General features: G+C 42.8%; 1 protein-coding gene across 1 annotated transcript in view; it reads right to left on the bottom strand.

Moving 5' to 3' along the window:
* LOC112259218 (serine/threonine-protein kinase N1) overlaps positions 1-12358 on the bottom strand; it is a 45547-nt gene extending 33189 nt beyond the window's left edge. Inside the window, exon 1 of the mRNA XM_042327596.1 lies at positions 11546-12358. Within this exon, the coding sequence (XP_042183530.1) occupies positions 11546-11569 (24 nt within the window). The 5' untranslated portion in view covers positions 11570-12358. The remainder of the gene's footprint in view (positions 1-11545) is intronic.
* Positions 12359-12652: the final 294 nt, after the last annotated feature.

Here is a 12652-nt window from a genome sequence, read left to right as displayed (position 1 = left end):
GCAATGTCAGCTCAATTAGGACTCTAACTCACAACCAAACAGTCATTTACTGTACCCTTCATCCGTCATGTATTTCACCTCTCTCTACTTTCAACCCCCCCTCTCTCTCTCTGTCTCTCCAAGGCAGTGACTTATTCTAAGCACCATGTTTCAAGGCATGTGAAAAGGACTGCTGTTTGATCCTCACCATTTCTACCTGACGTTTTTCTTCCTCGGCTCAGATTAATGGCCCCTGGGCAGACAGAACAGACAGCCCACTGTTGGGATGGCAGAGCCGTCGCTGCACCCATCTAGCACCGGGAGGCTACCTCATCACCATTACCGTAGGTAACCACAATCAGGTCACTGCATGGGCATGGCCTGGCCTTGCTCTTATTGTCCTAGAACAGACTGACTTGCTCACAGTCTCAGTGGTCACAGCACTGGGGAATGTCTCACCTTCACACCTCAAAATGGTGCCTCCCTCCCAGCCAACGAGCACACCAAAACAATGCTACTCAGCATAGCTTCCACTTAAAGCTGGACTCCTTAATGGTGAAGCAGCCACATCCGTTTGCGATATTACAACAACAAAGACGTTACTGCAAACCTGTTTTTCCAGAAGAGCACAATATGTACTGAAATTTCTACCATGCTGCACAAATCAATAACAACGGTGGTGGGGCAGCCAGGGGCACTGTTTCCCCCTACTGCGGATTCTATCTTTAAGCATTGAATGTCCAAATAAACTAAATTCAAACAAAGTCCTTTAGCGACATTGTTTGGGGTTGATCTGTGATAGCCTGTGGTGGCTGTACCCAAGTAATGGAAGCATTTTTGTAGGTTGGTAGTGCCCCTTGACCCATGGAAAACTTCCAAGGTAAGTCAAAAAGCTTGATTTTTTTGACCTTGTATTTACTAAAATGATGTATTACAGAAAAAGATGACTGAATTATGAAAGCTATCCGTTTGTGATTTCAGCACCACAGCTGGGCCAGTCGGTCAGTCAGTCAGCCAGTCAGTCAGTCAGTCAGTCAGTCAGTCAGTAAAAATGCTGTCTCTGGCTAGGATTACAAAACCACTGATTACTGCCCATTTCTGCAGAGATAAAACATTGGCTCCTACATAACTCCAATCAGCAACCTCATTTCCCACTCACTCTAAAATGGTGCTTATGGTTGGCCAATTGGAGTAAAATATGATGCCCCCACATAACATTGTTTTGGGCCTTTCTTCATTGTAACACATTCCTCAATCCTATAACACCACCGCAATCCCATGAGACCCCAGGCCTCAAAACACTCAAAACGTCACTCACAATAACCTGCACAACAACCATCACAACTGCACTGAGCAATATAGTCACAAACAACAGGTCTGGCTGCCCCATGCCACCGTGGAGGACAGTCTTTCATGATCCATCCATGATCAGGGTGGGTTGGCAGTAAACATAACTAATCCTGTGAGGCAAGCCAGTGGGCATTTAGCCAGCATGGCAGAACAGAGCAGAACTATAGCTGGACTGGTGCACCTTGGGCTGGGAAGGGACAATCCCCAGGGCCAAAGGCCACTCTAAAATGTGCAGTTTTGTCACAGCAGATGTCTGAAGTTTTGAGGGAGTGTGCAATTAGCATGCTGATTGCAGGAATGTCCACCAGAGAGGTTGCCAGAGAATTGAATGTTTAATTCTCTACCATAAGCCGCCTCCAACGTCGTTTTAAAGATTTTGGCAGTGTGTCCAACCGTCCTCACACCCACGGACCAAGTGTAGCCACGCCAGCCCAGGACCTGCACATCCGGATTCTTCACCTGCGGGATAGTCTGAGACCAGCCAACTGATTGGCTGATGAAACGGAGGAGTATTTCTGTCTGTAATAAAGCCCTTTCTGGAGAAAAAAACGAATTCTGATTGGCTGGGCCTGGCTCCCCAGTGGGTGGGCCTGGCTCCCAAGTGTGTGCGCCTATGCCCTCCCAGGCCCATGCATGTCTGCGCCCCTGCCCAGTCACGTGAAATACATAGATTAGGGCCTGATGAATTTATTGTCTGATTTCCTTATATGAACTGTAACTCAGTAAAAACGTTGAAATTGGCTATGCCGGATTAAGTGATATGACATGCTATTCTATAAAATAATTTCCCCGTAATTAATATTACCTGATTGAGCTAATCATGTAAATGTAATTAACTAGAGAGTTGGGGCACCACGAAATATTATTTATAGAGCTGTTATCTTCCAAATAAACTCTTAAAGACCTAGTAATATTTTACATCAATAGCAGTCAATTAATTAATCGTCACCTTAATTCAGTCTCATCTGAAAGTTGTAAATTCTTGGTAATCTTCACAAACCCTGGCTAACAAGTTGAATCAGCAATACAAAATTGGGTTTAATTATTTATTTACTAAATACCTAACTAATCACACAGAATTACACATACACATAATTAATCATAACTTGATAACAAATTACGTCATAAAGGAAAATGTCCCTAGCGGGAACAGACATGACAGCTTGTTACAGAAAAGCAAAGGGGATGGGTTTGAGTGAAAGAGCAGGAAGACTGAGGAACAAAGGCGAAGCTGTGCTATCGTAAATTCAGCATCTTATGCATTCTAAATTACCGCCCATTTGGAAAAGGAAAATGCAATAAATATTTACTCTGAGCTGCGCTTCGGTAGGTTGGTGGTAGATGGAAGGCCGTGTTGCCAAACCGAGTCTTTTGAAGAATGTCTCTGGTGGTCAATTGGATACGTTGTAGTAACATCGTAGTGTGGTAGATGGGATACTCTGTCTGTTCCTTCCTAACCTGCGTTTGCAGCTGCTGTTGCTAACTCAACGGCTAGGAGGTATCACTTCTGTAGTGAATAAGAGTTCAAAGTTCATACCATTCGCAACCAAAGCTCACGCTGATGTTGGCTTCGTTCTCTAGTTATTATCTGAACCATTCTGACATCGGACTGTCGTCCTCACATCCTCGGAACAGGAGGTTACATTGTTGTCAAGGCTTTATATAGGAAGGGAGAGGAGGGCGTGTTTGAAAAGTTTTATAGCCCATGTCCCTTCACAGGGGCGGGCAACTGATTGAGCATAGCTAAAATCACATTTCAACCCATCACGAATAATTTCATATTCAAACATTTAAATTGAACAACAATTCCATGTGAATCCGATAACTCTGATGTGTAGACTTTCCACTGTAGAGTTTATGTCATCTTATCATTGATGAGAATGTCTCAGATGACAACCGAACTGACATCATATTCATTAAGTACCACCGCATATGTTCAATTGGTCGGATTACCAGAATATAGTTCATTTCCTCCCAACTTCTGATGTTCCCAGAATCTCTATGTTAACCAAAGGGGTTTGCAAATGTAACATCAGTAGGGTAGAGAGAGGAAAAAGGGGGGAAGAGGTATTTATGACTGTCATAAACCTACCCCCAGGCCAATGTCATGACAGTTGCGTTTATATTTTTGTTCAGTATTTACAGTGCCTTGCGAAAGTATTCGGCCCCCTTGAACTTTGCGACCTTTTGCCACATTTCAGGCTTCAAACATAAAGATATAAAACTGTATTTTTTTCTGAAGAATCAACAACAAGTGGGACACAATCATGAAGTGGAACGACATTTATTGGATATTTCAAACTTTTTTAACAAATCAAAAACTGAAAAATTGGGCGCGCAAAATTATTCAGCCCCCTTAAGTTAATACTTTGTAGCGCCACCTTTTGCTGCGATTACAGCTGTAAGTCGCTTGGGGTATGTCTCTATCAGTTTTGCACATCGAGAGACTGAAATTTTTTCCCATTCCTCCTTGCAAAACAGCTCGAGCTCAGTGAGGTTGGATGGAGAGCATTTGTGAACAGCAGTTTTCAGTTCTTTCCACAGATTCTCGATTGGATTCAGGTCTGGACTTTGACTTGGCCATTCTAACACCTGGATATGTTTATTTTTGAACCATTCCATTGTAGATTTAGCTTTATGTTTTGGATCATTGTCTTGTTGGAAGACAAATCTCCGTCCCAGTCTCAGGTCTTTTGCAGACTCCATCAGGTTTTCTTCCAGAATGGTCCTGTATTTGTCTCCATCCATCTTCCCATCAATTTTAACCATCTTCCCTGTCACTGCTGAAGAAAAGCAGGCCCAAACCATGATGCTGCCACCACCATGTTTGACAGTGGGGATGGTGTGTTCAGGGTGATGAGCTGTGTTGCTTTTACTCCAAACATAACGTTTTGCATTGTTGCCAAAAAGTTCAATTTTGGTTTCATCTGACCAGAGCACCTTCTTCCACATGTTTGGTGTGTCTCCCAGGTGGCTTGTGGCAAACTTTAAACAACACTTTTTATGGATATCTTTAAGAAATGGCTTTCTTCTTGCCACTCTTCCATAAAGGCCAGATTTGTGCAATATACGACTGATTGTTGTCCTATGGACAGAGTCTCCCACCTCAGCTGTAGATCTTTGCAGTTCATCCAGAGTGATCATGGGCCTCTTGGCTGCATCTCTGATCAGTCTTCTCCTTGTATGAGCTGAAAGTTTAGAGGGACGGCCAGGTCTTGGTAGATTTGCAGTGGTCTGATACTCCTTCCATTTCAATATTACCGCTTGCACAGTGCTCCTTGGGATGTTTAAAGCTTGGGAAATCTTTTTGTATCCAAATCCGGCTTTAAACGTCTTCACAACAGTATCTCGGACATGCCTGGTGTGTTCCTTGTTCTTCATGATGCTCTCTGCGCTTTTAACGGACCTCTGAGACTATCACAGTGCAGGTGCATTTATATGGAGACTTGATTACACACAGGTGGATTGTATTTGTCATCATTAGTCATTTAGGTCAACATTGGATCATTCAGAGATCCTCACTGAACTTCTGGAGAGAGTTTGCTGCACTGAAAGTAAAGGGGCTGAATAATTTTGCACGCCCAATTTTTCAGTTTTTGATTTGTTAAAAAAGTTTGAAATATCCAATAAATGTCGTTCCACTTCATGATTGTGTCCCACTTGTTGTTGATTCTTCAAAAAAAAATACAGTTTTATATCTTTATGTTTGAAGCCTGAAATGTGGCAAAAGGTCGCAAAGTTCAAGGGGGCCGAATACTTTCGCAAGGCACTGTATATAAAATAACTTCGGGATGGTAAAACATTTTCAGTGTAAAATTTTGGGTGTAATGCCACCATGGGAGTGGGTCAGGACAGAAATGTCCAGGGTCTCCTAATCCTATTATCAATGGAGCTATCAGCAACGACAGCTGGAGACAAAACAGTTTTTGTTTGCATGATGAGGAGCCCGTCTAAAGAAGAACCATAGTGTTTTTTTCTCTTTTTAATATACAGCGCAACAGGTGTCTGGGGCTTAATCGGCCTGAGTGTGGAGGAAGTCTTTGATGCCATTAAAGAAATGTACTGACAGAGGAAATGTTTCCAGTCTCCGGGGTGATCAATAAAAAGCCATTTGGCAAAAAGCAAAAAAAGACAGAGAATCGTTGAACACCAAAAGATATAAAAAATGCATGAGAGGATGGCTGCAATGTACGTCTATAAGGGTGGTGTACAATGCACATGACCCAAATACCCAGGGGGATTCCTGCTTTACACTCAGTGAAGCTGTCTGGGGAGCAGGGAGTAAGCAAATAAACAAACATCAAATCAATACATGAGAGAGAGAGAGAGAGAGAGAGAGAGAGAGATATGGCGGATGACTAAGTGGGAAAAAGAGAGAGAGAGAGAGAGAGAGACGGAGGACGACTAAGTGGGAGTGAGAGAGAGAGAGAGAGAGAGAGAGACAGCGGACAACGAAGTGGGGGAGAGAGAGAGAGAGAGAGAGAGAGAGAGAGAGAGAGAGAGAGAGAGAGAGAGAGAGAGACCGTGGATGACTAAGTGAGAGAGAGAGAGAGAGAGACCGTGGATGACTAAGTGGGAGAGAGAGAGAGAGAGAGCGAGAGAGACGGAGGACGACTAAGTGGGAGTGAGAGAGAGAGAGAGAGAGAGAGAGAGACAGCGGACAACGAAGTGGGAGAGAGAGAGAGAGACAGATTGAGAGAGAGAGAGAGAGAGAGAGAGAGAGAGAGAGAGAGAGAGAGAGAGAGAGAGAGAGACAGTGGATGACTAGTGGGTGGGAGAGAGAGAGAGAGAGAGAGAGAGAGAGAGAGACGAGCGGACGACTAAGTGGGAAAAGAGAGAGAGAGAGAGAGAGAGAGACAGCGGATGACTAAGTGGGAGGAGAGAGAGAGAGAGAGAGAGAGACAGATTGAGAGAGATTGAGAGAGAGAGAGAGAGAGAGAGGGAGAGAGAGAGACAGTGGACGACTAAGTGGGAGAGAGAGAGAGAGAGAGAGAGAGAGAGAGAGGGAGAGAGAGACAGCGGACGACTAAGTGGGAGAGTGAGAGAGAGAGAGAGAGAGAGAGAGAGAGAGACCAATACACCCTGATGGACTAAGCCCTATTATGTGCACTGGATAATATGGATAATGTGTCCCTTTCAAAAAAAACATTCTGACCCCCCCAGTAGAGACTTGATGAGGTATTGAGGGGAAATAGAACAATCAAGCCCAATCACTATGCACAGTATAGGTCTGCTCCAACAGGGACGTCAATCATTGCCAACGTGCCTGCTTGATCTCAATCAGCAATATCTCAGTATCTATGTGTAGCCAATCTACTGCTCCTGGACATAACATTCTTCTCCATGCTACAATCTACACTGAACAAAAATATAAACGCAACATGTAAAGTGTTAGTCCCATGTTTCATGAGCTGAAATCCCAGATCCCAGAATTGTTCCATTCGCAAAAAAAGCTTATTTCTCTCAAATATTGTGCACAAATGTGTTAACGTCCCTGTTAGTGAGCATTTCTCCTTTGCCAAGATAATCCATCCATCTGACAGATTTGACATATCAAGAAGCTGATTGTGCAAATGTGCAGTTTTGTCACACAACACAATACCACAGATGTCTCAAGTATTGAAGAAGCGTGCAATTGGCAGGCAGCAATGTCCACCAGAGCTGTTGCCAGAGAATTTAAGGTTATTTTCTCTACCATAAGCCGCCTCCAATGTTGTTTTAGATAATTTGGCAGTACGTCCAACCGGCCTCACAATCGCAGACCACGTGTAACCAGGCCAGCCAAGGACCTCCACATCCGGCTTCTTCACCTGCGAGATCGTCTGAGATCAGCCACCTGGACGGCTGATGAAACTGTGGGTTTGCATAACCAAAGAATTTCTACAGAAACTGTCAGAAACCATCTCAGGGAAGCTCATCTACGTGCTTGTTGTCCTCACCAGGGTCTTGACCTGAATGGCACGCTGGAAAAGTGTGCTCTTCACGGATGAATCCCGGTTTCAACTGTACTGGGCAGATGGCAGACATGACATGTGGGTGAGCGGTTTGCTGATTTCAACATTGTGAACAGAGTGCCCCATGGTGGCAGTGGGGTTATTGTATGGGCAGGCATAAGCTATGGACAACGAACACAATTGCATTTTATCAATGACAATTTGAATGCACAGACACACCGTGACGAGATCCTGAGGCTCATTGTTGTGTCATTAATCTGCCACAATCACCTCATGTCGCAAGGATCTGTACACAATTCCTGGAAGCTAAAAATGTCCCAGTTCTTCTATGGCCTGCATACTCACCAGACATGTCACCCATTGAGCATGTTTGGGATACTCTGGATCGACATGTACAACAGCGTTTTCCAGTTCCAGCCTATATCCAGCAATTTCACGCAGCCATTGAAGAGGAGTGGGACAAAAGTCCACAGGCCACAATCAACAGCCTGATCAACTCTATGCCAAGGAAATGTGTCGAGCTGCATGGGGCAAATGGTGGTCACACCAGATACTGACTGGTTTTCTGATCCATGCCCCAATCTTTTTTTTTAAGGTATCTGTGACCAACAGATGCATATCTGTATTCCCAGTCATGTGAATTCCATAGATTAGGGCCTAATGCATTTTTTTCAATTGACTGATTTCCTTGTATGAACTGTAACTCAGTAAAATCTTTGAAATCGTTGAATGTTGCGTTAATATTTTTGACCAGTGTAAAAACAGAAATTGGGGATTGTTTGCTGGATAAATTAAACCCCATTGAAATGGTTTGTTGAGTTTTTGTATTGTCTAGAGGTTTTTCTAGTCTAGGTGTTTATGTCTATAGTTGCCTAGATTGGTTCTCAATCAGAGGCAGCTGTTTAATGTTGTCTCTGATTGTGAACCATGTTTAGGTAGCCATATTCCTTGGTTATTTTGTGGCTTGTTATTCTATGTTTAGTTGCCTGTTTGCACAAGTCATATAGCTTCACGGTTAGTTTTGTTGTTTTGTTCAGTGTTTGTTCTTTTCATTAAAAGAGTTATGTACGCTTATCACGCTGCGCCTTGGTCTCCTCATTATGACGACCGTGACAGTAAAAGATCCCTAAAATATATGAAAGTCCTGCAGGGCCTATTATTATTTCCGCAAAGTCAATGCATGTATCTTTTCCATCCAAAGCAATATTTTCTCTCTCATTGCAAAACGAGCTAAACATAACTGAAAAAGAAGAGAAGGGCCTAGAGGTAGAACAAGAGAATTCAAAACATGAACAACGAACATTTAGGCCCTGTTACCCTCCTCTGATGTGTGTTGCCCACAGTCACAGTGCTAGCTTTCCAGGAATCAGGAAACCTTCTCTTTCATGGAAACACTAACTAGGCCTACTTACGTCAGTCAAGAGGCCACCCCCAATTTTACAGTCATAAGCATCATTATGTACATGCTGTTTTATTGAATACATTTAAAACAAATGATTGATCTCAAGTTTCTGGAGGAAGATCCCTCGGGGAAGAAGTCTGACAGTGGCACCATTGGAAGGAACTTACTGTAGCCTACATGTGTCCTTGATACCGGATTCTTACCTGACACTGACACATAGCCATAGGCTTAGGCTACTTGCTGACCCAGTTCAGTGTTCAGTAGGTCATACTTCACATGATGTTGCACCGGCCCGCCCTGGGCATAAGTGACATAAGTGGTCGCTTTGGGCCTCCAGCCGCTAGGGGGCCCCGATCAAAAACATGTATTGTTTTGAAGAACTCAGTAGGCGTCTCAACTTATTGTTGTGAGTTAGAATAGTATAATTCACATGGTGCAATTTAGAAATGCTGTTGTGCATCAGCAGTTATCTTGCTATGTCAATCACTGACAGTCACTCAATTAGCCCATGTCTAGCCAGCTATCTAAACTTGTGGTAATCATGGTCATATTATAGACCAGGCACAAAGGGCACATGCCCAGGGGCCCTAACCTCCTGGGGGCCCCCATTGATTTTATTTGTCACTCTCACTCAGATATCATATTACCGTGGTATAAGTCATGGAAAATGTGCAGAATTGTAGGATATTAGCTTTAAAACTGCAAAAAATGTCCTTTTTTTTTGAATTTCAAGAAATTAGCTGTAAAACTGCCCATTTTCCCCAAATTAGTAGAATTGCATGAAATTTGTTAGAAAATTGCCAAATGTTCTCTCCATGGCAAAATGTGTGGAATGCATGCAAACATGTTTGGGGTGGCAGGGTAGCCTAGTGGTTAGAGTGTTGGACTAACCAAAAGGTTGCAAGTTCAAATCCCTGAGCTGACAAGGTACAAATCTGTTGTTCTGCCCCTGAACAGGCAGTTAACCCACTGTTCCTAGGTCGTCATTGAAAATAAGAATTTGTTCTTAACTGACTTGCCTAGTTAAATAAAGGTAAAATAAAAATGTTACCCCATAGCAACATTTGTCAAATTGCAGGAAATTATATCTGAAACTTTTTTCTTTACACTGTCAAAAGGGGGGCCATTCAAATGTTTTTCCGTGAGGTGGGGTCCCCAACAAAATGTTGCTTAAGGCCTCAAAAGGCAAAAATGCCTTGTAGTAACAGATGTGGTGTGACGCCCTGACCATAGAGTGCCTTTTATTCTCTATGGTGTGGTTAGGTCGGGGTGTGACTAGGGTGGGTTATCTAGGTTATTGTATGTCTATGTTGGCCTGGTATGGTTCCCAATCAGAGACAGCTGTTTATCGTTGTCTCTGATTGGGGATCATATTTAGGCAGCCATTTCCCCCACTGTGTTTTGTGGGATCTTGTTTGTGTGTAGTGGCCTGTGAGCACTCCAAGACTTCACGTTTTCGTTTTTTGCTCTTTACTGTTTTTGTGAGTTTCATTTCAATTAAACATGTGGAACTCTACGTACGCTGCGCCTTGGTCCGACACTCATTATAACGATCGTGACATGTGGTGAAATATGTTGGCACCCTTGCACATTACAATGAAGTGCAATGGAGCAGAATGTTCAGTTTTTTCTTTTCAAAACTGGTTGAACGGCTATTTTTACCCTTTTGGCACCTGCAACTTACCAAAGGTTAAATAAATTACACAGTAAATGAGAATCACTGCCTCCAACCAAATTAATTGGAATTTTGAATTATTTAATTCGGGACATTTTTTTTTCTTTTTTTTTTCTTTTCTTTTCTTGGTTCTGTGCAGTTCTAAGTCAAACAAATACACAAGTGAACACAAAGTTGTTTCTCATTCAATTTATTTTAGAAGAAAAAAGGCTGCATCTACACAGGCAGCCCAATTCGGGTATTTTGGTCATTAATTATTAGTTTGACCAATCAGATCAGGTCTGAAAAAGAGTTGATCTGAAAAGATCTGATGTGATTGGTCAAAAGAACAATTAGTGGAAAAAATGCCAAAACTATCGGGATGTGTATGTATGTAATATGTAATACACTAACTTAAAATAGAATGTGTAGTTTTATGTATCTTATTATTTGAACTTTGGTCTGACCCAAACTCAGTGGGTTTCCTGCAAGACTGCAGAAGACAGATATTAATGTGTTGGGTTCTGGCTTGAGTTCAACCTGGTCTCTAATTTTTAACAATTCCCTCCTATGCAGTTTCCTGAACTGAGATGACACCTGTGTAAGCAGCATAAGGTAACATAACCTGTTTAATTAGGTCATTGACTCTGACACCCTTCACTGTAACTCACCTGAGTGGAACAACTATGTACCACAAGAAATGGCCCTCTAATGCTCCATACAGGTCATTTCCCTTCCATATGGTGGGTGAGGTTTAAAAAGTAGACGTGTGTACAGTATTTGTTGGTCTACACATCATCAATACGTCATTACTTGTGTTTACACCCGCACAAATATGTCAGATTGCTTTGGTAACACACATTGTAAGCACCTGCCATTATTATGCCCTGTTTGACCATTGCAAACATGGGGGACAGAAAACACCGACCTAAAGTTTCAAGGTGATGGTGTGGACTAAAGGCTCAGTAGGTTATAGTGGGCTACTACCGGTCTAAAACCACCATAGTACGTACATTGGCCCGATGTACCAGTAGGGTATCTGTCTACCATCAGTCCCTGTCGTGCAAAGACGTCACCACGAACCCAATTAGAAGAATAGCCTACAAATATGACATGCACGCATCTCTTCGAATAGGACAAACACAGGCTAACATAATATGTTAAATCAAGGAAAACCACTGTCCAATGCTAACTAGGAAAACTTACTTGCATCGAGTCGTTGTTAGCCATCTGGTGTCTTGTGTATCACACAGGCTACAACAGCGGTGGGATGACAAAGTCTTCTTCAATGTAGCTGATACATTTTTATTATCAAATCATTTTAGTGATCTACGACACCATCAAATCAGGTCCTGTCCGCTTGGAGTTATTTGCAGTCAAAGAGCAGGCCAACATTGGCGAAAACCCTCAGCACTTCAAAACGACAGTGAACTGTACGGAGAGTTAACGGGCGCCTGTCTCTGCCCAGGTGAGCGAGAGCATCGACAAAATGAACATTGTAGGCCTCTCATTCTCTTCTTTAGTCCATGTTCCAAAAGAGCAAGAAGTTACGTATCGCCGTGTCCACCTTTCAACTATGTTGTGTAGTTTGAAGGCTGACGTTGACTGGTTCATCTGACATTCTACCCCATGTAATTGGAGAACATGACAGCTACAGAAATAATACTAAATGGACATCATTCAATTTTTCACTCACTCTCGAAAATCGACATTATTATTAGGCTATTATGTCCATGTATTGCATCGTCTATCCTATAATCGGGTTATGAACAAGAACCGTTGTGTCTACATAACATAGCCTCCCGCATACGTAGCCTACCGCTCACATTACCATTTCCAGTTTAAATCCAGGCGAAATATCTATCCACAAAAGAATACCTGACATTTTCTTACTCTGAGAAAATTAATGCTATCCTACGGCACTCTTCCCTTTCTGAGAGCTCCTTTGTGCGTGCCTGGTCGTCAATCAACAGTATAAAAACGGTCTGATGCTCGTTGCTTGTGGGGGCAACTAACCAGTGAGGGTAGCTGAGCGCAAGTGAGGGGCGCGCGTCTTATTGGTCATGTGATCACTACAATCGCAATAAACCTGTTGACGATAAATCGCAATTTCGCGCCTTTCTTTAGTAATTTCATAAAGCGAGCCCTCCTTCACCACTTGGCACCCCTAAAAATGACCTATTGGTGATATCGCCTTATTCATATGGGCCGAGTCTGCTGACCTACCTAATTTACCATTGTTCATTTGTTGTAGTGGAACTAAATGGATTAAGAGAGAGACTTAATGGTATGGACTTAATATTGTACAGGGTA

Source organism: Oncorhynchus tshawytscha, linkage group LG09, assembly GCF_018296145.1.
Source record: "Oncorhynchus tshawytscha isolate Ot180627B linkage group LG09, Otsh_v2.0, whole genome shotgun sequence".
In the NCBI taxonomy this organism is placed as follows: Eukaryota; Metazoa; Chordata; class Actinopteri; order Salmoniformes; family Salmonidae; genus Oncorhynchus; species Oncorhynchus tshawytscha.
The sequence above is the reverse complement of the archived record's forward strand: the minus strand, read 5'-3'. Positions and strand labels throughout refer to the sequence as shown.